This window comes from Gavialis gangeticus, unplaced genomic scaffold (genome assembly GCF_001723915.1).
Source record: "Gavialis gangeticus isolate Ggan-Ray unplaced genomic scaffold, GavGan_comp1, whole genome shotgun sequence".
Taxonomy (NCBI): Eukaryota; Metazoa; Chordata; order Crocodylia; family Gavialidae; genus Gavialis; species Gavialis gangeticus.
The window spans coordinates 16,597,811-16,622,511 of NW_017729029.1; the positions used below are offsets into that span (position 1 = coordinate 16,597,811).

Sequence of the window (24,701 nt, forward strand, 5' to 3'; positions counted from 1 at the left end):
ATCAGACTTTCCTTTACAACAAGGATTCAATCAGCAGCAGATAAATCAAACTGCATCTGGATATTGGCCAGGATATCAGCAATGTAATTTGGATTCATTTCCAAGTGTCAGAGTCTGGCTAAGATCTGAAGGTTTTGCTTTATTTGATGTCTTTTACCAAACTAAATAGTATGGTCCAGAAACCCATGGACCATTCTCTTTGTCAAGCAAAAGATATTTCTCATCTCTGATCTTTTCTAAATGGTCTATTTTCTTCCTGTCTCCATTTCTGTTAAAAGGTCGTGACTCTATTTATCCAAACCAGTGGTGCACTGCAAGATTTCATTTGCTTCCTTGGTGCCACTATCTATCCAACGGTTCAGCAAACGGACCTAGTGAATGCGTTTTTATTGCTGTAACTTTTAATCCACTATGTAATATGTTCGTGCCATGGACATCAAAAAAAGTAACCACCCAAAGCCATTGAAGCAAATGAGCATTTGGATACTGGATCTCAAAAAGGAGCTGAATTAGGCCCTATAACAGTTCAACGTACAATTTCTAGGCACGTCTGAAGACAGAGTTTGCTGAATACTTAAAAAAAAAAAAAAAACCCAGCAACATTCAGTGTTGCTGAGCACTTAACTTTCAGAGAAGCACTTGCAGAAAGTCCATTAACTCAAATTATTAAGTGCTTAACTTGGTCAACACCAGGCATTTTGGCTATAAATGGCATTCATCAAGGTAATACCCTGGTGCTTTACATGAACAGCACTACCCTGAGAGCTTGCTTAAAGTAGAGTGAAAACTTCAGCAGTCCAGACTGAGCAGTGCCTGGGCCTTGTCTGTGCCTTGGCAGCAAGTCTATTAATGCTGTCAGGGTCTTAGTCTCTGATGGAGTGTGTGGAGGGTTTCCTTACTTCACGGCACCTAGAATAAAAACAAGCATTCGCTGCAAGCAATCAAATGAATGAGTGAGGTCTCTAAAAGGTCTAAATTGGGTTAGCACCAAAACTCCAAAGGAACGGCAGCAAATTGCCACTTGTTTAGGTGACAAAACAAAATTTTCCCTACAGTCCCACAATCCACGCTCCAGGACAGCAGACAAGAAGTAAATCTGTGGTTTCAAACTAGGTGAGACTAAGAGAAACATCCTGGTTTGAGAGCACTATTGAGAGTACAAGACACTGGGCAGATTCACTCCTGGAAAAACTGGAATAATGCCAATGAAATCAAATGGAGAGGACCTCGGGAGTGATTCTCACCCTTTAAGATCAGCAACATTAGAAACAGTCTGCGATTACCTATTTCTGCAGCAGTCACTGAGATTTTGAGCCTGATGGAGAAAATTATATTTTGTAGTCATCGATAGGGCATCTGGCTTTTTAAAGATGCAGTGTATATCAATAAAAATGATATACCAAGGTATTAATAGAACCCCACTGAAGGTCACCTTTACTGCAGACTGCTGTCTTGTGGAGAGATTTCATTTATTAGATGAATGGGCTGAATTTTGTACAACTGATTTTAACTGATGTAAATTATGTTGGTTTTTTTAAGTCCTAATAATGGATTATCACCAGGAGAGGGAGAAATACACAGGCCCCTTAAATTTTATCAACCATCTTCACCAGATGTTCTCAGATAGGTCTGCCTGCTTTACTAGCTATTGCATTTTGAATGTGTATGTGCCGGAGACATAATAGAGCTAGCGATTAAAGAGATTCACAAGCACCAAAACCATCTCAAGTCTCATTGCTCGATCAGATCGTGATTGCAGCTTTGAACAACCAGTTTAAAACAAACCAACAAAAAAAACATCCCCCAGGTTTGCCAGCGGTTCTGCTGAAATTGCCCTTACCTGAACAAGGAAGATGATAAGGAAATAAAAGTTGGCAATTCTTCTAAACTGCTCAAAAAGATTCTTCGGGAGAAAATTCCAGACAGTGTACTGCAGGGTGAGAAAAAAAGAAAAAGAAAAGAACAGCTGGGTAAGCGAAACAAATAGCAGCACGGAGACGTTTTGCAAGTCAATAAACTAACACCGAGGGAGAGAACTGTGCCAGGAAGCTGTGTTTATCCTCGGGTCAAAAGGTAAAGAATGGGAACGTATGTCTGGATGTTTTCTAGGAAATGAGATTTCATCTTCAAAGCTGGAGTTTTTGCATTGCGTGGATATATCCCAGCTGTAATTCCACCAAGTTACCCTCGGGATATATTTAGCCCGGGAAATTTATTCTTTTGCTACTGAACTCATTCAGAAACCAGCAACAAACTCCAGTGACACACCAGCTGCGAGTTTCTACCGTGGCTACCGCCATAGCAGCTATATTCACAAGCATCCCAGAACAAGGGACACGGGGTGGTTGGCTGCTGTATGAACACAGAACCAAGGAGCTGATCTGACCCCAAGAAATCTTCTTCCTTGCAAATTAACTGCTTGTAATCTTACTTGCAAGCCTTACTGCTTGCCCTAATACAGAGACCTAGTGTAATCGAGGTCCCATGTCTCCTATCATGACAGTCCACTGGGCTTTCTAAATTGTGCTGGGACCAGTTCAGCCGCTAGAACATCTCAGTATTAGGAAGGCAGAGTGGTGTGTAAGCCCAAAGATGCTTTGTAGGTTGGCTTCCCAGTGGAGGTTGGCTTCCCGGCAGTGTCAATTCTGGATTTGTTCAAGGAACAGCTTATTTAACACAGCCGCTCACAGACATGTATGCATGGACAACATTCCCAAACTCTTTTCTGAAGTCCCAAGACAGTATTGCTATCCAGTTAGCAGAAATTAGCTCCTCACTGGACCTGTGCTGGAGGGCAAGGAGGCTGAAGAAGATCTAAGATGCTAGTAGCTAAGTAGAGAGCTACTGGGACTTTTGGACCACGGGCATGTAGGATGAGGACCTCAGCTGGACACTTGTTAAAAGAATCAGCAGCGAAGCAGTTAAAAGCATCTGCAGTGCACCTCTCGTGCCGCAGACTGGAGCAGCCCGCAAACTGCATCTTCAACGTCAGGGGAAAAACAAAACCCAAGCTCTGAGCTACATGCTGCCTTTTATCCATCTTCACATAACCCGAGCCCTGATGTCAAGCAAAGCATATGGTCCCCTGACGGGCAATAAGGGCCATCTATTTGCTTTCATTCCGTCTAAAGCAAATATGATGCCAACAAGCAAGTGCTCTATAAAAAACCTGCAATATGGTAGGACTGTGGCCCCATTAATCCCATGGTCTGACTTTAAATAGATGGGTCTATACACCCCCAACCAGGAAATGAATGGTTTTGCTTCCTGACTGTGAATCCAAGGTTATCAACAGGGATCTCGGTTTTCTCTGTTTAAAAGTCACAAATACTCTGATAAAAATAACTAAAAATCCTCCAACTGAAAACTGCAAAATCCACATTTTTCCACAATTGAAATGAAACACCACTATCTCTATATCTAGACAGAGGTATCCATTGAACACAATGTTTTATTGATGTATTTTAAAGCAATTTGGAAGCCTACCAGTGCCTCATTCACTATAATAAAATACATTCTAAATACCTATACATTTTGGCTTTTGATTTGGGGTTTTGTTGGGTTTTTTTTTTTTTTTATCATGGACAATCAGAGCTCCCCCTACCCCTTCACGCACCAGGACACAGGTACAGCTATGGCTGTCCCTCCCCACTGCTTTGCGGTGCTGAGCAGACCTGATATGCTGGTGCCCTGCCCGTGCCGTTGCCCCTCACTTCCCATCAGCTGCCCCCCATCCCTGCCAGAGCCCCTTACTTCCCCAGCTGCCAGGGTTATGGGGCCAGGGACCCTGGTCCACAGCCCCCTGCCCCCCCAGCAGTGCTCGAGCCTCAGCTCCCACCTGCGGTAGGCAGCAGCTGCTGCAGCTGAGCAGAGGAGGCTGGCTCTGCATCTCCCATGGGCAGCATGGCCAGAGCGGAGTGAGCATTGGGGCTGGGTGTGGGCTGCCCACTGTGGGCTCGGGCTCCCTGCCCAGCTGCCACCCCCCGGGGAAAAATTCCTGTTTCCACACCCCAGGGCAGTGCCAATCTACAGCATAAAAATCAGTCTGTTACTTATTAACCCTGTTATTTCTATTCCTGCAACACCTCAAAGTCCTCTGCATGGACCAGAAGACACCGTGCTAAGTCCTATACAATCAGTACCCACTCTCCCAGACAGCCTGTAACTTAAGTGTGTAAAAGGTTTTATCAACCACTGCCAGGGTCTCTCTCTACTTTTTTTGTGGACACTGCAACAAAGAGAGGCATAAGGAGGGGTTTGGAGAGGGATAATGAGGCACTTCTGTTATCTGAGCTCCTCCCAAGTGTGAAAAGCAATATGCTTGCAAGAGCAGCCTCTCAGTATTGGGGGAAAAAGTTATCATCAGCAATGCAATGTGGGTGTGTTGCATCTTGTGAGCCTTCGGGGCTGAGACAAGCCAGAACCACCTTTTGGAAGCTCAAGTTTCCCCAAACAAGTTGCACCACTTCACCACCGGGCTTGTGCAAATCCTGGAAGGCTGGCTCATCTCCTCGGCACGTCTTGGGCCCTTCAGTGACAACTGTGAAGGAGATTTATCCCTTGCTCGTTTATTAAAAGGCAAATGTCATAGGTTTGGCATTTGAAACATTCACCTTTTGGAAGGGGCCCATTAAAGATCAATAGGGCTATCTGTGCATTTAGGAGCTACATGAGGCAGCCTTTTAATGCTAAATTCAGAGTAAAATATTAGTGCCACTATTGGACTTGAACTAAACAATGAAAGAGATGCCAGTAAGAAAACAAAGCAACTTTTAAACTAAGGCTATGGGGCTAAGTCCGTGGCTCTGTTCATCTTGCCCACTGAGGGACTCTTCAGCTACCTGCCAGATGCAAATTCAAGTCCTTGTAGTGCTTTTGACTTAACATAATCGGCCCATTACATTTAAACTACAGCATGTGCTATAATTCCACATCCCAGCTTCTACACTTCAAATCTAGGACCTTCCCACCAATTAATGAACTGGTGGAAAGCATTCCCTGGGTGTGTCCATGTGCAATTAATACACAGCAGTAAACTCTGGCACAATATTTGACACCACATTCAAACGTGTGCCTGAGACCACAGCACGTTGACCTGGGTCAGAGCAGCCCCGGCTGTCAGGGGGTCCCGGGATATGGGGGAGGCGGGTCAGCTTGCCAGCCCCAGTTTGCTCTGACGTGGCTCAATGTGCTGCAGAGGGGCTGGCTAGGGTACAAGTGTCTACACATGTGCTACTGTGCACTAAAGAAACTCCACCGTAGGTTAGTATTTGTATTTACAAGCACTATCTACAGCAGAGTTTATTAGCTGACTAAGGCCTAATAGGGTGGTATGTGTAGATGGTGAGACACTTACTGAGGAGTTAATCAGTTAGCTCTGCAGTAAAATTAATTACTCCCATCTGATCAAAAAAGGGAGGAGGATGCATGGGTTGTGTGTCCATAAACAACTCCAGAAGTTGCATCTGGATGCATCAAAACAGGTCAGCCAAATAATGAGAAGTTGCTCACTGCTGCTGAAGTTAAATCTTTACAATCTTAAAATAACATTCTTTGTTCACTGCTTTTTATTTTAAAAAGAAAGAGTAATGGCATCCATATTTGCTCTTAGAAAGCTGTCGCACGTGCAACTAGAGGTCTGGCAATTTTTAAAGGGTAAGGAGGGGTGAAGGTCACTGAATCATTCTTTTGGGAAAAAATGATATGGATTTTAAAAGTAAGTGTATGAAACAAAGCCAGGTAAATGTTTGATCTTGCTGTGCTCTTGAATTATTGAGGCCCTTTCCCCAAGTTTCTACCGATAATCATTAATGTTATTTGCAAGCAAGTAGCAAACACAACGCGAAGACCTGATTTCATCGTGTCTTAATCTTAAACAGACTGAGAAGAGTCGCATTTACCAAATAAAGATGAACACAATTACAAAATGTATGTAAAAATGAGGCGAGAGAAAAAACACACACACACCATAAGTTACTACAGAAAATGGAGTGTTAAAATAATTTAGTTACTTACCCTCAAGACAAAACCCACAAACAAATATTCCCTGAAGGCCCAGGGTTGCATACTTTATGCAAAAGGAAGAAAAAAAAAAAAGGACACCTGGTAAAAATCAATGGGGTCTTTACCTAAGTCAGAACTGCTGCAGCTGGCCTCTAGGACAAAAAGCAATTCTGGCATAAGTATACACAGCCAGAGGACATCAAAATGAAGAGAGAGATCTCAACTGTTCAGGAAGGATCTTAAGTACAGCATGACTAATGTTTTCAAAGATGTCCTGGGTGGCTCCAAAATCACCTTAGTATCAAGTGGGATGTACATTCATGCAGCTATCTTGACAATGCTACTGACACTTTTTTTTGACATTTAAAAACATTTTTCCAGGTGTGAAACAGCTTTACAGAAAGAAAGGTGAAGCTGCAAATAGCTTCAAGACAAGCCAAGGCCAAACCAAAGGAAGAGAAGTTTCATCGTGCCAAATGTTCCAAAATAAACAACGGTTATTTTAATTGAACAGCCACGTTTCCCCTGTTATCCAAAGGAAAGGCTAAGAGTTAGAGCATGCACTCTAGCAAGTTATTTTAGTCCCGCATAGGAAAATAAAAAACAAACAAACCACAAAATAATAAAATCACAAGACAATTGTTATCTGCCTATTTTAAAAATACCCCTCCAAACTACTTCCCATAGTAAATAGGGTAAGTCGGTGATGATCTCTCACCATATCCGTTATCTTTTAATTCCCTAAACCCAGAAAATGTACATAGAAGAGCTCCAGGCACTTTGCTATTGGGTCATATTCCCATGGGTGCACCTGCGGTAAGCATGAGCAAGGAAGTCAGTCTGAACTGGAGTTTTGGTGACATACAGATTTATAATTGGCACAGGTTTGGATTGTGCCAATAAAAGCATAAATAAAACCTCCGAAGAAGGGTGGCAGGGGGAAAATTATGGGGGAGGTTGGAGCAGGAGCAGACCCATATGCACCTATTAGAGCCCTAGTCAATCCCCCATCTCACGAATGTCAGTGGAGAATTTTACATCAAACTCCAGCGTGGACCGTAACGGCTCATCACCAACATGTCGGGCACCAGCTACACAAGCATCAGAGAGGAGTTGTCGTGACAAATGCAAGGCATGCCATTTTCAACTACTACTCGACGCCTTTTTAGATTAACAGCTGTGCTAATTAAAGCTTATGTAATTAAAGTAGTCACTTCAGCACAGCACTGAACGCTGCAGCACATTCTTCCTGCAAAGAAGAATTTCAGCTACTCGAACCTGGTCGGATGAGGTTGGAGATTTCAGAAGGCCGCGAGGGAAGATGAAACGAGACAAGATTGAACACAGAAAGGAATACGTACACTTTCCAGCAGATTAAATGACCCCACACTCGCCAGCAAAGACTTACCTTGGAGGAGACGATTCTGTTGTCGCAAAATTTCTGCGCAACATAAGCATCCGTTTCAGACACGGGGCGGTGGCCAACTAAGACGGTTCGTGTACCAACTCGTTTCTCTTCCCCAGCACACTGTTAGAGACAACACAGGAAAGCAAATAAAGCCGCTGGCTTAAAACATACATGCCTGCATGTGTGTGCCCAGGGGTCTACACTTAGCCCATGGGGATGGTTTCTTAACTCTCATGCTCCTGGCCGCCTCCTCGTTACAGGTTTTAGTGGAAGGAACGCAGTACACAAGTTCATTTTCTACACGCTTGGCACTTTTATGCTGGGCAAGAGATGGCTGCTCCCTCCAAGTACAATAAAGGCTACATCTGGAAGTGGCAGCTGAAGCTTTACCTATGTATTGATGTGGTCCACGGCAGATGCCCTACTATATGGACGCAAGACTTGCCTCAGTATCTACTGTTAGTGGCTGGCATCTCCCAAATATGAGAGTTCCCACCTGCTCCAGCTGCCAGAACATCTGTTAATAAGAAACTTTCCACCTTTTGCTTGATGGGAGGTGGGGAAAATATATCTGGAGGGTGTTGCCAGCCACTGGCCAAGGCTCCCTACTGTGAACTATATTGAGCCAGTGTTGCCAACTCTCGTAAGTTTTGGTGTTGTCTACATTTCAGGACTGTGAAAAACTTAGCTCTTTCTTTTATACATATTTGTATTTATCTATATCCATATGTATGAATGAAAGTTTTTCACATTCCCGAAGCCTAAACTTCAGGAACAACGCCAAAGATCATGAGAGCTGGCAAGGCTGTTGAGCTTCTGACGTTGGGGCAAGTTGACCTAGACTTTGAAACCCCCTCTCTCATTTCTAAGAATTTGTTTGGCTCTTCCATTTGTTTCTTTTTTGTTAATCTTTGGACACCTAGCTAAAACACAAGCTTGACAATATTTAAAGGGGGGGAAAGTCGTCTTTTTTGGGGGATGTGGGCATTAATATAGTTTTTCCCTCTTAAAGTTTGAGCGCTAATTACCTGTGGGTAAGCAAGAGTGTGAACATACAACACATCTGCTTACTTACTTGCATGCTCTTACCCTACCGTAAATGTGAGGGTGCTCACCCTATTTACTGAGGATGAAGAAGGGTAGTATCTTTAGGTTTCCAGTAGTTTTTAAAAACCTAGTCCTTATCCTCTATTTCATCTGCTTCCACAGGGCTTATTCCTAGTTCTGTATCCATGCCTGACACATGCATATCTACTGCTTCTTCCTTTATTATGTAGATACTACAAAAAGGGATAACTTTAAACATGCGGGGTCCCTTGCGCGATAAATCTTTCAATTAACCCCAGGGAACTGCAACATGACTAGAGAAAACAGCACCTTCTCCTGGTTTTGGCATCAAATTCCTCTTCCACCCCACTCCCCACACTGGAAATCCCAACCCAACCTGTTCAGGCAAACTAGGACATTTTGAATCAAGATCCAAGTTCTGCTGTTTTTCAAGTTTAAATAAAATAAAATACCGAGGCAGATAAACTTTCCATCATGCAATGCAAAGTTGCATGCAAAGTGCGCCTGAGACAAACAATAGAAGCACAGTCCGGCCAATGTTATAAGAGCATCAGGAAAACGAACCATCACAGGCGGAAGAAACATAATTAAACGCTCAAAAATATTTTAGTTGGGCAACAAGCACAGGAAAAAAAGACGCAAGAGGAACATTCAGCATTTCAAAAGAAAGGTTTTATTAAGAAGGTTTTTGGGAAGCAGCTCTCAGCCTTCAAAATAAGTTTTGGCAGATAAAAAATACCGTTGCCAGCCCTCAAAGGTAGAAGCCAGGAAGGTATTCTGTGGCAGGCAGAGAAAATACCTTCATCACAATTCGGACCACCTCCTGCTTGGGAGGGGATTATATTCAGTAACACAAGATGCAACAGGAGAGCAGAGGGCAAATCTAGCCAGAATTAATCCTCTTGGTGCACTGCAGATGCTTGCCGTCTCAGCACAAATCTCACCATATCGGGTATTTCTCTTAAAGTCCCAGCTCCTGGACTCCTGTGATTCTCAGCTTTGGCGTTTTGTTTTTTTAAAGTTACCTTCTAGCCTTCATGGTCGCAGAGAAAAAGCTTGAATTGTCAACTCTAAAGACTCAAACAAACAGAAAGCAAGTCAACAGATTTGAATTAAAAGGGGGTGGGGGGAAGATCCTTGTGCTTTTAAAGGCCATTTTGAGGCCCAGCGTATAGTTTTGTCAGTGGCTGGGGTTGGCAAGGCGGCTATCGCTTCTTTGCTCTCTTCCATGGCCAGCTCCGCTCTCCTACGCCCGCACCTCAGGTCCCCGTCATACAGGTTCAAATACTTGCTCCTTTACTGCTAGCCACACCGTGCTCCTGGACAAGGGGATGTTTCGCCCAGCAAAACCAGCCTGAGCATGCAAGTTGGACCGATGGCTAAGGCACACAGCAGCACCCCTTCCAGCCAAATCCTTACATTTTAGTGGGGATGGTGGTGGGGCTGCATGGACTTCTACACTGGGGTATTAAGCCCTTAAGCAATGAAACCTAGCACCGGGCGGGCACAAGGGACGGACATCGTTTTATTAGAATGAGATGCTACAAGTAAACTAGGGTCAAACCTTAATGACAGCCCCTGTGCTGACAGCAATCATAGAAATGATAAGAGAACAACAGGAAGGAGAGTATTTATAGCATGTCCAAGATGCCGATCGAGCGCGGAAAGAATTTCTGTCCTTCTAGTTAAAATAGACCTGTCAGATTTTCTCTCTCTCCCTTTCTCATACACAAAACATGCCAACACCGACTCCTCCCCCCCCAACAAAAAGCCAAAGGAAACTTTAGGGAAAAGAGGTTTTTGTCCTGAAGTCAAACACACTTTTTCTGAGAAGCTCTTGCAACAGGTTTAGCTTTCAGGTCTGAGCTACTGTCATAGCAAAGATGCAGGGAGACTGCATTGATTTCCTTCAAAAGTCTTCTATGCTGTTTACTACAGATATCAACATGTTTTATTTAAAAAGATTTCAGTCCAAAGTTTTCCCAGGGCTCTAAAAAACTTGCATTAGGCATATACATACAAGCAGCATGCATTTCAGAAGGGCGAAGCACTCACAAATTCCAGCAAAGTCTTAGCACTACTTACTACCTGCATTGCAATGGTCCTTTAGATCCTCAGTCTGGACCCTGTCGGGACACAAACCCAGAGTGTCTTATTTAAGTCAGATAAGATGCACTCTTTCCTAGAAAAGTGTCCGCACTCCTCTTCGATTTTGATGATCCCCATGTGTCTAGTGACGATATCTGCGCACAGCAAGTCAAACCATCCTCATTTGCATGTTTAAATACTTGTGCACACACTGGCCTTCCCAACGTTACGTGAACATTTGCCATCCTTCGGGCATATAAACGTGTCAAACCTAAAGCCACGTACCTCCTGCTGAGACAAAAACCCCAGAAGGGGTATCTATAACCAACCACCCAGCTTCCCGGCATGTGTCTGAATTAACTTCCATGTTAACTTCCAGTTAATTCAGAATCAGTCAGGATGGAAACTGAAACACAAGAGTGAGTCTAGCACAGCTGCATGTGGATGGTCTTGTGATGAAACAAGACTTTGGCGGGTTTACCATAATGCCCTGGTGAATTAACCTAAATCAGAAGGCGACACTTGTATTCCACAATCTCAGTATACAGGCGCTTGCAGGCCTAAAAGAACAAAAAAAAATGGTGCTTTACTTTAAACACGTGTTCCTGCGCCAAGCCCTGGGCATGCCCAGAAGAGGCAGCATGTTAGTTCAATTTGGCTCGCCAGACATCTCTAAAAACTGGGTACTTTAATGGGGCTTTTTCTGGTGCTTTTATCTAATAGCTGATTGACTAAAAGCGCCAAAAAGCCCTGCCGAAGCGCCCTATCTTTACAGACGCTGCAGAGAAATTATGTAACTATATATAAATCTTCCTAATCCAGTAGAGAACGTGTTGAAAATAATATATAACAGATGAGGAGCCTGAATGTGTAGTCAGTGAGAGGAGTAACATTAATTTGAATAATTCTTATACCTTAGAGGGGAAAGTGGCTTTTACTATACATTTGACAACAGATGAATACCTGATCATAAATACAGCTATATTCCAGACACAAACGTATATGATACGTGGGATCACAATAACCAGTAGCCTGCAAACTCTTTCATTTGAATGGGGAAACCGCTGCCTTCGCATCACACTGATGAGTTGAATATTTGCACTGGCTTCGGACATTTGATTCTCAATATCCCTGACTAACGAGAAGCAATGATTTGCAAAAGTTAAAAAGCCACAAATACTTGCAAAGTTAGGCTGCCATCGCTTTCAAGTGCCGTGCCTTCAGGCTACTTTTATGGAACAAAAATTTCAGGCTAGACCAAGAAATTTGATACCATATGATCTGGCTTTTCTGCTTCCAGGAGCGTGAAGGAAGAAATGATGTTATTAGTTCACAAGATCTCAGAGAGTAGCTCTTCCCATCTTGGTACTTGATGCTACTTCCATTGGAGAGCCTGGACAAGGCAACTGCAATTCTGCTACAGTCAAAAAAAGCAAGAGTCTTCGCTTGCAAATGCTTTTTCTGCAATAAGAAGGAGCAGGAAGCAGCAACACGCATGACCTGGAGAAGCTCCAACTAAAACCAAGACAGGAAGAAAAGCTTTCTGCTCCCAGCAGTCTGACAAAAGGAAATTAAAATTGTTTCTTTGCATGGGCACTGATGTGATGACTGGGTCTGAATGGCGGAGGTGAGCCTGACCCTGCAGAAGGCTTTGGCCCCATTAGATGATTTCAAACTGCCTAGCCCACTTTGTAATCACAGATCCCACTGAGGTTTCCAGAAACAAAGCATTCATTCTTTTTTTTTAAAAAAAGGAGGTGTCTAGCTGCTTTTTTTCCAAAAGAACGAACAGGCCGATGGGTTAATACAGCATTACAGGGTACTACGCTAACTCCTGTCATCCTTCTCCATATTTTTCCCAAGTTGTTTGCTTTGAAACCCAGCTGGCATGAGGTGCCAAAAGGGCAAAATGCTCAACACCCGTCATGTACCCAGCATCCCCATGGTGCACGTCCATAGCTCGTGTACTCTGGTCCAACACGCCTTTCAGGGAAGGGACTCAGTTGCAAAACCTGAATGCATGCAAGGCCTGGCTGCACTTGGAGGAAAGCATGCTAAGGATCTGGTATGAGTTAAGGCCTTAAAGACTGGCCAAAACGAAAAAAAAAAAAAATTATAAAAAAACCCAAAACACACAACCCTAGGCACGTGTATAAACTGAGCAGCAGCAGTTCAGCAGACCCCGACTGAAACCTAAGCCAACAAAGCGGCATGGGTCCGACTCCCCATCCCAACAAAGCACAAGAGCTCTGTAGACGGTCTCAGTCTGCACATTTGCTGTAAGGGACCCATCCTTGTGCTCCTGCCTCAGTCTCCTCCTTGCTGTGCTCCACCATGGAAAGGAGCAAAGCAGCTTCAATTTGTTATCCAAATAGTAGAAGCACATTGGACACCCTCCATTATAGCCACCTCCCCCACAATACCCCTGTAGGATCCCATATGTGGGGAAAGATGCCCTCACTGGGCATCAACCACTCGGCTGCCTGCAGCCTCCTTTGAGCTACTAGCAGTGGGGAGGGATGGGATCCTTCCACGTTACAAGGATGCTGGGAGCTGGGGACATCTGGGAAGGTGCACCCTTACACCTTGGCAGAGGCGCAGATGAAAGCGAGATGGATGGATGCTACAAAGCACGCTCCAGCAATATCCATCCCGACCCTAGAGTCCGACCCCAAGAGCAGAAGGCGTTTACAGCAGCACAAAATAATCAGCACCTGCCTTTTTAACAGCAGCAACAGCCCCTTTACGAACTCTCATAAAAATATCTCCTCCTCTGCCCCAAAGCATGTCACCCGCCTGCACATTGCACGCCTGCTGCAATACAGTCGTGTCCAGCACAACCCACGGTGGCCAGATATCCTTTCCGTGCACACCACGACTGCGATGGCTCAGCCAGAGAGGAAAGAGCCTGCTTTATGAACTGAAAATAAGGCCAGAAAGAAAATGCCACAAACACACCTGCTGCCCCAGTGAGACAAGTGGCACAAACCTGAGATCCCCCTGGGACAAGCAGAGCCATCCACTGTCCCCACAATACCAGCTATGCCTGGCAAGAGCGGTGAGAAGCATACCATGTCCTGCGATCCCTCTGAAGTCACCGGCTGGCAGGGACCCGAGGCTCCATGTGGTTTGCAAGCTCCGCTCTCATTCAAGACAGAGGAAGCGATAGTTTCCTCTGGGGCGTCACCTTAAACGTGTAGACGTTCGGATCTTCCCCAGTCACAAACAGAAAAAAAAAAGCCAATCCGTTTTACAAAGTGTTATGAAACAGCCGGGGACTTTCACGTCACAAGCACACTCCCTCACCTGAGGGAGCGCAGAGTTCTTCAAGATGCAGAACTGGAAGCCAGGCCATCGGCGCTCTGCTGAAGACCCAGACCTGCTGCTCTCTAACTGCTGCTTTGCTCAAATCATTTAATCTTCATGTCTGTGTGGATTCTTTCATTTCAGATTTTGTGCTGCCCTCCACCCCTCCTATTTTTTTTTCACCTACACCAGCAACAAGGACGAAGTTCTGGCTTTGTACAAAATGTGCCACTAGGAAGAAAATGCCCGCAGGGGCTAACCAGACTTCTCCCCAGCCCCGTTTGTCCTGCTATTTCCACTTGCTAAGTCTTTTGCAATTCTTTGCTAGCTACCCCAGGAAATTCTAAGGCACCTGGTCCCCAAGGTATTTCAACACCAAAAATCACACAAACAACTAGGGAATTTACTGCAAATAACCCAGCGTTTCCCATTAATAAGTAGGTAAATGCATGCCCTGACAACGCCACCTATATTTTGCAAGGCAGTTGAAAGCTATTATTGTGACAAGTATACTAAATAGCTCATTGTTTTCCACAAGGCACTACAGGTTACTAATAGAGACGCGCTAAATCTTAATAATGAAACCTCAACTCTAGTGCTCTTAACAGAGACTTAAAAAGCAGACGTAGGGAAAGGCTGCTGTTTCTGTGAGCAATGTATGAAGCATGTAGATTACTGTAATAAGGATTGAGAGATTTTTTTCCACTGCATTTGAGATTCAGCTTTCGGTATAGAAACCTCAAAAAGGAAATATAACTCACCACGGATTCCAGTGTTTCTCCAGCCATCGGAGGGGGAACTGGCTGCTTTTTCCCCTGGATGAGCACTGTGTTATGCCCAGGGAGTTTCTGTAAAGCAGCACCATATTGCTCCTTGGTACAAGGCTCTTCTGGTATTTAGAGTCTGGCATGTCAAAAAGATTATTTAAAATCATGCAACTGGGTTTTCCCCTCTCTTACAAGCCTCCTTGTTGTTCTCCTTGGCAAGAAGCAGGGCATTTGTACAAATGGGCAGAAAATAAGGCTTCCCTGCAAGATATTTCTCCAGCAATTCAGCTTGCCCAGGCAGACCACAGCTTGCTTCCCCGAGTGTCAAAGCACAACGATCCAGAGCGGGGGCAATGCCATGGGCTGGCCATTCCTTGCTACTTCATGCCCAGCAGGAAGCTTGGGGCTGAAACGCTATGGAATAAAAGCACGCTATGCTCATTCCCACTTGGCCCGCTAGAAGACATCCCTCTCTGAAAGACCTGCATCAGAAGCCAGCATACAGAGCTGTTCCAGTAGGGATGCTTGCCATGCACCGACGCTGGGCTCGTGCCCAAGCATCCCAGCTCCAAGATCTATGGCACCTCATAGCTGAAGGATGGAGCAAGGTACTTGTGCCATGTAGGTGGGCCTGGCATTGTGTCTGCTTTACCTGGAAGTGCCCTGCGGGTCCATCCTGGCCCCCCACTGGGCTTTTGCACAGCTGGTCAATCTCTGCTTCTAAACTTTAGGTTACTGAGACTTATTCCTGTTGCAGCTGAAGATCTTCCAACTGACCTGCATGAGCCATCGAGCGGCATCTCCCAGCAAGGCACTGGGTTCCCTTCGGTGCAGCTGGGCAACATTTTTGATGGGAGCAGAATTTTAAATTGAGTTTCCAGCACTGCAAAAGTTCTTTCACAAACATCTTGTGAACACAGCGCCAGGGCATTAGGAGCTGTACTCGCTTTGAGTGCCATAGCTGCCTCCTCCAGTCCATACACGTCCCATCTCCATATAAGTGGAGGTTGGTGGCCTGTCCTTCCCATCCCACACAACCACCATCAGTTTATGCGGGTTATTCTCTTCACTTTCTTGCTGTTTCCATCTGCTATGCAGCATACCAGTGAGGAAACTGCATCTGGTTAACAAGGGGAACAGAAATAAGATGCAAACTCCATGCAGGCCCATATAGCTTGGGTGCAGTTATACGAATTTGCAGGAGTCAGAAAAACCTGTCCGAGATGCTTTATGAACCCCCACCCCAAGGCTGTCAAAACTATGTTCCTTGAGATGGCTTGTAATAAACTCAGCAGTTGCCACCAAGTTTCCATTGCCCTCGATCACACCCCTACCACTCCCTTACCTGTCAGGTAAAAGAAGGACCAAAACTTCACACAAGGACAAAGAAGAAAGAAAGCAGCCGCTTAAGTTATACTTGCACCGTTTATAATCCTCTCTCAACCCAAATGAATTGCAGCCCTGTGATGCATAAGCACAAGTCGATGAAGCAATGGGTGAAACAGGAAGCAAAAGTTTGGACCCTATTTTAGCTACATTACCAAGCAATGGTCGCATCTCCTAAGCCTGTTCAAAATAGCCTATCAATTCAGAAGTCTTCAGTTCACACCAAAAGATGAATAAGGCCGGTGGCTGGTCCACTTTCAACCAAGCCATCCAAATGACGTTTAGAGGAGAAAGGGCTCTTTTGAAAGACGTGGTCCTAGGAACAAATGCAAATTGTATTCTAAGCAGCTTCTCTCCACTGGATGTTTAAATAGATATAAAGGGACATGGGCTGTTTAGAAGACTTTTTGCAAAACTGAAGTTCAAAACTCACCTCCGAGAAAGGTGTGTTTTCAAACTCAGGCACGCACACGTATAAATCCCGTTTCTTAAACCAACGTCACACCTACCCTCTTCACTGATTTAAACATTGCAATGCTCAGCTGTATCTATTATAACACCGCAAGAGCATTGTTGCTATAACACATCAGGAGGTATGGACAAAGAAAGAAATTACAGCAAGGTAAAAAGGGCAGGAATTTATCCTGGCAGTGGGACCACAGGAACGGACCATGAACACATTCATATCCCTTGTACAGGGACAGTAAAAAGAAGCTGAATGACAGTACTTTAGCCCTGTTTTACTGAGGGGTAAAGTTTCTACAGCTTACTCCAGGATAAGCATAAAACACATGAGCAGTTATGGAACAGCTGATGCCCTGGTAAGACCTCGCTGGCTTTTCGCTCACTGTAATTTGCTCGTTTTTTCCTGCCCACAATCTGGATTGTGTACAAATCAAGATAAAAAAGCACAAGCATTTTAGGTCAGGCTGCATAGCCTGATACCAGATTCCTAAACTTCAAAACAAAATTACTTTAGAAGACGATCACTGCTGCTTTCCAAGTCCCCATTTCGGCAAGAAGCAATGATTCTGATGTGAAGGAAATGCAGGAATTGGATTTACTATTTAAAGTAACCAGTGCTTAAATTGCAAAAACAAACAAACAAACAAACAAAATACTTGCAAGCTGCTGAGACAGTGAAAGGAAGGTTCACTGAACACCAAAATGCCATATCAGTATTTTTTTTTCAATAGTTTAAAGACATCTGTGGGTTTCTTAAGGCAAATGATAACACGCGGTTGCTGATGACAAAGATTTTATGCTTAAGAAATGGAAAAAAAGGAGCTGTTCTGATATCATGAGCTAAAGCACTGACCTCAGACAGGCGATCTGTATTCAATCCTCAGATCTGACCACCTTTCCCTGCCCCCGGGGCAATTTTTTTTTTTTTTTTTTTTAACTTCCCAAAGCCATGAGCAAAGCTGGAAGATCTTTCAATGATTAGGAAACAGTAATTTAGACATTAAACACAGTTCCTACCCTATAAGATATACAGTACATCCAGTACCTAACAGTGGAGCCCAAATCTCGCCAGACATCATAGTAAAAGTAGCCAAAAGGCTACTAAACATTTTAATGCAAAAATAATGACCTCATGGGGAAGAGAAACAAAAACAATCCAACTCATCAACACAGAAAACCTCTACATTCACTTTAGTACACCACTTCCCTCCCCTGAGGCAGATACCAAGAGGAGTCCTGGAAAAGGATCAAAGACCTATTATGGATTTTTTTTTAGGGTTATCTGATAAAACTAACTATAGAGGACAGAACTACAAAGCTTGCCCAATTTAAAGGAAAAAAAAAAAAAAAATCACAGCTTGTACTTAATATATGCAAAAGCCATAAGGAAGTTTATATCATCCTATTCATCTTAGGTCTCACGAAACAATAGTATGAAGTCTAGCCACTGCTATATTGTTCCACGGATCAATGGAAGTAGCTGAAAAGTTTATTTACTTTACAACTTATATAATAAAAAAGCCACTAAAGGCAAAAAACAAACAAACAAAAAAACCCACCCAAAAACATATTCACTGCATATGTTTCCAGTTATCAAAAGTGACAGGAAAAGATCATTTGAGTTATAATTAACCCCCCCAAAAAAACAAACAAAAGATCAAAATGTCTAAGGCAGGGTTCAAACGCCAGCCTGTCTGGCTGGTTCAGTATAACTGTCACCCTGACATACTTTATCGTAATGCTTGAATCACTTTAATGCAACTGCTTGCCGTTAGCTACTATTCACGAAAGCATCTGCAACTCTTCTGCAAAATGTTTCCTGATTTCATAACTGAACACACTGTGCTTACCCACAAGGACCATGATTTTAGCCACATTTCCTGGTCTAAAGGGAATTCCATTGCTTTAAAAAAAAAAAAAAAATCAAAATCAATACAATCTATCTTTTATACTGAGCAGGCGTTTAAGAAAACATAAAAAACCCCCCAGGATGCAAAACATGGGTTTCTAAAATACTGCAACCAACAGAATCAAAAGAAAACCATGAGCAGCTAAGCAAAGGTCAGTGTGGTTTGTCCTGGAGCGTGTTCACCGAGAACAAATACCTTTGTGCAGGGAGTCGTTGTTCATTGGGGGAAGAAGGGGACGGGCACAAAAGTTGCTCATTTTCATTGGAAGACTCTTTCCAGGACAGGTTTTAATTGAAAGCCTGAAATCCAATGCCCTGATTGAAAGCAAAGCTGGATTTTTAAGCAAATATCCTTTCACCTACATTCATGCTCACACTCCTAGTGCGATTTCAACCAGAAGCAATAGGGAGGGTCGCAACAATTATACCACCAAACGCAAGCAGCATTGTGCAACACCAAATTATCTTTAAAAAAAAAATTTTTTAAAAATCAGGACTAGTTGGTCAGTTAAACAACAGGACAGCAACAGGCAATGGAGAAGATAACATACTGCTCAGATAAAAGGCAAGTCGAGGAGGCAGAGTCAAGGGAAAGGACTTGACCAAATTCACGCTGCAGGCCCTGGTGGAGTAGGCTCCACCGCCCCAGGTAGCTCTCTGCTTGCTAGGACACAGAGCCACTCAGCAGGTGATCTGCTTGTTCTCGCCTACAAAAATTTTTTCCCATGGGGGAAGAAAGGACTTAAAAGAGTCCTGGAAACACTGACTAATCGAGTAGGGCCACGAAGGAGGGAAACAATTAAACAGGACAAGTTGGAAGAAACACATGTTCTTTCCAAATAACACGATGGCTTGCTGGAAGGGATCAGCCCTTTCTGGGGACTAGATTAAGTTGAAGAGAAGCATCTGTGCTAGGGAAGCATGCAGACTAGATGCCCGCCAGACACCCTGCACCTACCTGGGAGACCCCACGTCCTTTTCTTGGGTATTACCAGGTCTGGGCTCTGCCACAGCCTCAGCAGCAAGTGCAGTAAAAGACATGTAAAAAGGAATCAGGACTCATGGTAGACGTGATATCTTTTATTAGGCCAACTAGATTTTTGCAAAAAAAAAAAAAATTCTTTAATTGCAAGCTTTTGGGCACCACCCTTCATCAGGCATAGGAGAAAAGGCTGCAAAAGTTCTCCTGGATAGATCTTTTCTCCTGTGCCTGAAGGAGGGTGTTTGTGCCAGAAAGCTTGCAATTTAAGACTTTTTTTTTTTGCAAAAATCTAGCTGGTCTCTTAAAAGATATCACCTCTACCACAAGTCCAGATTCCTTTTTGCCTCTAGACCAATACAGCTACAACCTGGATATCTGACACAGGATAAAAGAGATGCGACACGTGCCGGATTCCTGGGAAAAGCCGCAAAACCACACACTTTGTGCATGAATGTCTTTGATTCAGCTGCTGCAACTGCTACCCAAACTGCAAGGAGGAAACTACATGAATGATCCTCATGTCCTTCAGTGGAAGGGACAGCCACTGCTGGACTGTTGTTTTAGCTTTACTGAAAACCTTTTGGGGAGGAAAGCGAGGTACGGGGGTAGGAAATCAGAAGCACTCCAATGCTTTAAGCTGTTACACAGCTTGAAAAATCAAGTCCATGATTTGCCCTTCGTGGACAGGGGTGGGAATAGGGTGATAGGGGTGGCAGAGAAGCCACTTTCGACATCTTGAAAAGCAGAGTTGTTGCTAGCTGTTTCAATGCAACTGTAACATCTGTATGCTCCTGTAGCAACTCATGTGTGACCCTGCACGAAACAGGGCTGCTCCCTTTGTACACCAATGGGGACATGCAGCCGTAACAGCTGCATCAGAATAGCTTGCACCAGTGGCATTTGACATCAGCATCACTCTTCCAGCTGTCCACATCTCAGTCTCCCTTTGTAGCCTTGGGGTGTGTTGTTCACATAACCTCCCTTTGCAATTAACATTTATATACACCCTGTTTCTCTGGAAAAAGTGTTTCCCCACATGGTTTGGTCACATTGTGGTGACTCCAAGGGTGAAATTCAGTCCCTGGCCTCTCGTGCCTGCATCCCTGGCAGGCACTCAGCAAATTACTAGTGACTGGAAGTCAAAATACCGCACATGTGCAGCACCCACTTGTCAAATGTTTGCTCCTGCTGTTTATAAGTAGGAGGATCTTCCCAGATGTGCAAAGCTGCCAGCTGAGAGCCAGGACCCTACCTGCTACGCCTCCCCAGCATGTGAGCTTCGAGCCAGCGGGGTCAATCTTTAATAGACCAAACAATTCACCTGCAGGTAGAAGTGGAGGATGAAAAACTTGGGGCCTAAGTGTAACCATCTGGGCAGCACCGAGTGTACAGGGATGTGGAAGAGCAGTGGCAAGGGATCACCCCATAATCATGCAGCAACTTAGGTTCAAGTTGCAAGCACTGGCCTCCATCGCAAGAAAACAGGAGCAGATGAATGGTGGCTGAAGACCCTGCCGGTCTCTAGACTGCACAGATCCCTTCACACTGTTCAGGATCTGGCACAATGGAGCTGCCTTTCTAGTCCCCAGTTCCCTGCCTGTAACAGCCATTTGGAGTGAAAATGGACAACCTTTGGCCTTGCACAACGTAGCTCCGAGATGTAAAAGGGAGACAAAAGGGAAAAACTCCTCTGCACGGCCTGTACATTGCACATTTTGACCCGTGGTGAGAGCTGCCAGGCTCAAGCAAGAAGTGCTGCTCATGTTCTTCGGTTATGCGTACCAGTACATACAGGAGGAAAAAAAAAAAAGAAAATGAGCAAGCATCCACAGTCTGAAGACATTTCAAATGACAGAGGCCAGAAAGGAAATGATGTTTCCCATTCCAATAAACATGATCCACAGCCAATAATTGCAGCAACTCTCTCCTGCTCTGCTGGCTGGCTTATATAACCCTCCTTCGCACTGCAATACAAGTAGCTGGTTTTGGCAGTAGGGAAAAAAAAAAAAGAGCTGGTCAGCACACTGTCAGCCTACAAAATCCAGTGTCACTGGAGAACTGGACACCCAAACACTAAGGCTAAATTTTAAAAATGTGTCCAACAGATTTAAGAGGTCATGCTGAAAAACAAAAAAGCCCTGATGAGGTCTTTCTTCCCCAAAATCCAGCCTCTCAGGCCTACAAAATCCAGTGTCACTGGAGAACTGGACACCCAAACACTAAAGCTAAATTTTAAAAATGTGTCCAACAGATTTAAGAGGTCATGCTGAAAAACAAAAAAGCCCTGATGAGGTCTTTCTTCCCCAAAATCCAGCCTCTCAGGCTCAGCTGGCCCACACACATCCTGCCCCTGCCATTGCACACTCCCTCCATAAGAGCTGCACAGCAGAGCCAGCAACGTGGTCCAAAAAAAAAAAGTCAGTTTGAGAAAAATTGTCTGCAAAAAAAGACTTCTGAGTTTGCAACAGCTGGGCTCATATCAGCCAGTAGGGTTATAATTTGCTGCTTTCCTAGTAGTTTGCAGTTCTTCCTTGGAAAAATTATGCTAGTTCTGCAATGAAAATGTAAGATGGAAACATTCCTTGTTTTCTGCAGCTCCTTCTCTCTGCTGCCTGACCGCATGCCTGCTTCATTTCTCTAATCTTGCAACCACGGGATACCAACATGCCTTATCCAAGATACTGTTTGAACTTGGCCTTGATTTTCTCCACTTCCCAACTCTTAGAAAGCAGCTTCAGTCTCAGTATGCCACCACTTCAGCTGCTCAGAAGCAAACCTGAGACTCATCCTTCAGCTGGTCCATCTCCAGCTGTTAACAGGCAAGAGGAGCATGTGCCTCAATGATCATCAGTTCCCTGATTCATCTCCTTCTTGTTTTTCTGTGGTGGAGGCCAGTGATTGCACCTTCGGTTCGAGCTGCTATATATTTATATATTTTAGGAGTAATCTCTTGCACTGCTCCCCCATGTCCCTGCATGCTCAGTGTTGCCCACTGTTACATTTAGGGTCCACGATTTTCATATTCTATTTTTGCCCACAGGTGCATTGTTTTGCCCATTAAAGCCTGATCCTGCTGTTTCAGAGCTCACATGCAGGGGAGCAGTAGCAGGCAGGGTCCCGATTCAGAGGCCCACTGAAGTCGATGGTAAAGCTCTCCTGGGGATTTGGGTCGGGTTGCCAACTAAACCCATCAAATGGGACAGGTAAAACCATCACCAGCTCACACAGTTAATTATCTCCGGGCTCTCCCCATGCCAATTAAGTGCAGCATTGACCTCCTGCAAGCTTGGCTGCAACATTGGAGCGGGCAAGTCACATGAGTTCAGCTCGCTTTTCCGAACACCACGGCTTCAAGCTGGCGGCCCTCTTCTGAAACACAAAAGTGCCGTTCGCGGGAAAAAAGACAGCTGGGTTTAGCATCACGTTATCAAAGCCTGTGGAAAAGCAGGCCTGCTTCCGATCTGCAGTATGGCAGCTCGCCACCAGGTGGTCCCATCTAATTTACACCCCTCTAAGCAGGAACCAAATTGCATCGCGGCCTGAAGTATTTATCAGCTATGCAAAATGCCCAAAAAGCTTTCCGGCTTTGACTGCGAGACTGGAAAGTACCGAAGCAGGCGGAGAGTTGGGAGCAAACTGAAAAGGAGGAGAGTCTCACTGCTGTATTTGTACAGCTTCTAACTTTTCAGCCCAGGCAAGCTAGGGTGGGGGGGGTCCTAGGGAATTAGCAATGCAAGCTGATTAAGCAATTTAGAAGCTTGTACCAAGATAAAATCCAGTGATATGACCTGCTAGCTGCTATGCAAAGTAGTGCATTTTACAAGGCAGGCCTCAGAGCTGACAAGAAAGTTTCAGTATAAAACCACTTAAAAGAAAAATTAGAGTGGGGAGAATCCCACTTGTGTGTTAACACCAGTCCTGCCCACAGAAAACCCTTTGTTCAGTCAGAAATGACAATATCTTAATCCAGGGATCCACTTGCAGATTGAACAGTGGATGTTCAGTGAGCCCCACAACCCCTGTGGCAGGCAACGAAACTGTCTGTCCTCATCATCTCTGCACCTAGGGTATTGCTGAAAGCTTAGATCTAGGGGACTGAACAAAAGTCACCCAGCAAGTCCACGTGGGAGGTACCCAAATCTCCCAGCACTCATCCACCAAAAACCCCTTCCCTACACACTGCATATAAACATCTGTACGCTCCCAAAAACCGTTTTCCATATGCTGTTGAGAGGCCTGGGGTAAGGAGTATAGCCAGAAGCAGCAGCTCTGTGCGGAGGTCAGCAGTTATATGACTAAAGTGGCTCAGGTCAGGCTTTCATGTCACTTCTGTACAGCCTGGTGTCTCGCACAGCTTATATATATAGCCCTAGATGTGACAGGCTGATACATGAGCGACTCCCTACATAGTTACACACGTCTAATTCCCCCTGCGCCCCCAAATTACCCCCGATCCCAGGAAGCGATACTCGTCTCCCCAAAGGAAAAGTCTCCATTCCCTACAGACAGTAAATTGGCAGTGTTTTTGTTAGAGCAGTTTCAGATCTCGTGTGGGGCCTCCACTCTGCCCTAAGGTCCACATGACTGTGTCCAATTCAGCCTTCGGCCCCTGCCAGCTCCCGAGGGACAGTTGCCAGGAAGAGCGAGCTTCTCCTTCAAGCATGCCACTTCTCCAATGCGTGCCCAAAAGCTTGCAAAGAACAATTTTTCCAACTATTTAGTTGGTTTAATAAAAGAGACCACATTTACCCAAAAGAACCTGGTCCGCTTCTCCACCTGATTGTTTTCCCCTCCAAAGAAAAAAAAAGCAGTGGATTTGCTACCTCCTCACCTCAGAGAGATGCTCTGCTACATCCATCTCCCTTGAGTATGTCCGTCCAGAGCTTGATGCGACGACTAACACATTTAGCTTGGCTCTAGGCCAAGGAGACAGTGCAAGTAGTATGAATGGACTACTATGGTGGGTATTGGGGGGTGGATCCACTGACCCCCCCCAAATGTCCCCATGGCACAGCAAAACCATCTCAGTACAGCTTGGTGGGTGGGTTATTAGCAGGGATCCTGGCTCTCTCATATTTAAAAAGAATCCCCATTTTTCAGATATAAAAAACTAACCCAAAGTCCACATTTTTCCGTGATTTAAATGAAACACCACTAATATATAGATATTTATTACATATACCTATACTATACTATGTATACACCACTATATATAGATTTCACTTAAACCACATTTTTCCATGATTAAAATGAAACACCACCAATATATATAGTGGTGTTTCATTTTAATCACAGAATATATATATATATATATATATA

General features: G+C 44.5%; 1 protein-coding gene across 6 annotated transcripts in view; it reads right to left on the minus strand.

Annotated features, from left to right (window-relative positions):
• ATP11C (ATPase phospholipid transporting 11C) overlaps positions 1–18,415 on the minus strand; it is an 83,430-nt gene extending 65,015 nt beyond the window's left edge. For 2 of the 6 annotated variants that reach the window (XM_019521342.1, XM_019521345.1), the window contains exons 1-3: positions 18,342–18,414; positions 7,412–7,531; positions 1,841–1,930 (exon numbers count right to left, since the gene is read on the minus strand). In XM_019521342.1, coding sequence (XP_019376887.1) covers positions 1,841–1,930; positions 7,412–7,531; positions 18,342–18,392 — 261 coding nt within the window. In that variant the 5' untranslated portion in view covers positions 18,393–18,414. Of the gene's footprint in view, positions 1–1,840; positions 1,931–7,411; positions 7,532–9,423; positions 10,185–18,341 lie in introns of those variants that run through there. The other 4 variants (XM_019521346.1, XM_019521347.1, XM_019521344.1 and 1 more) reach the window with 3 other exon arrangements.
• Positions 18,416–24,701: the final 6,286 nt, after the last annotated feature.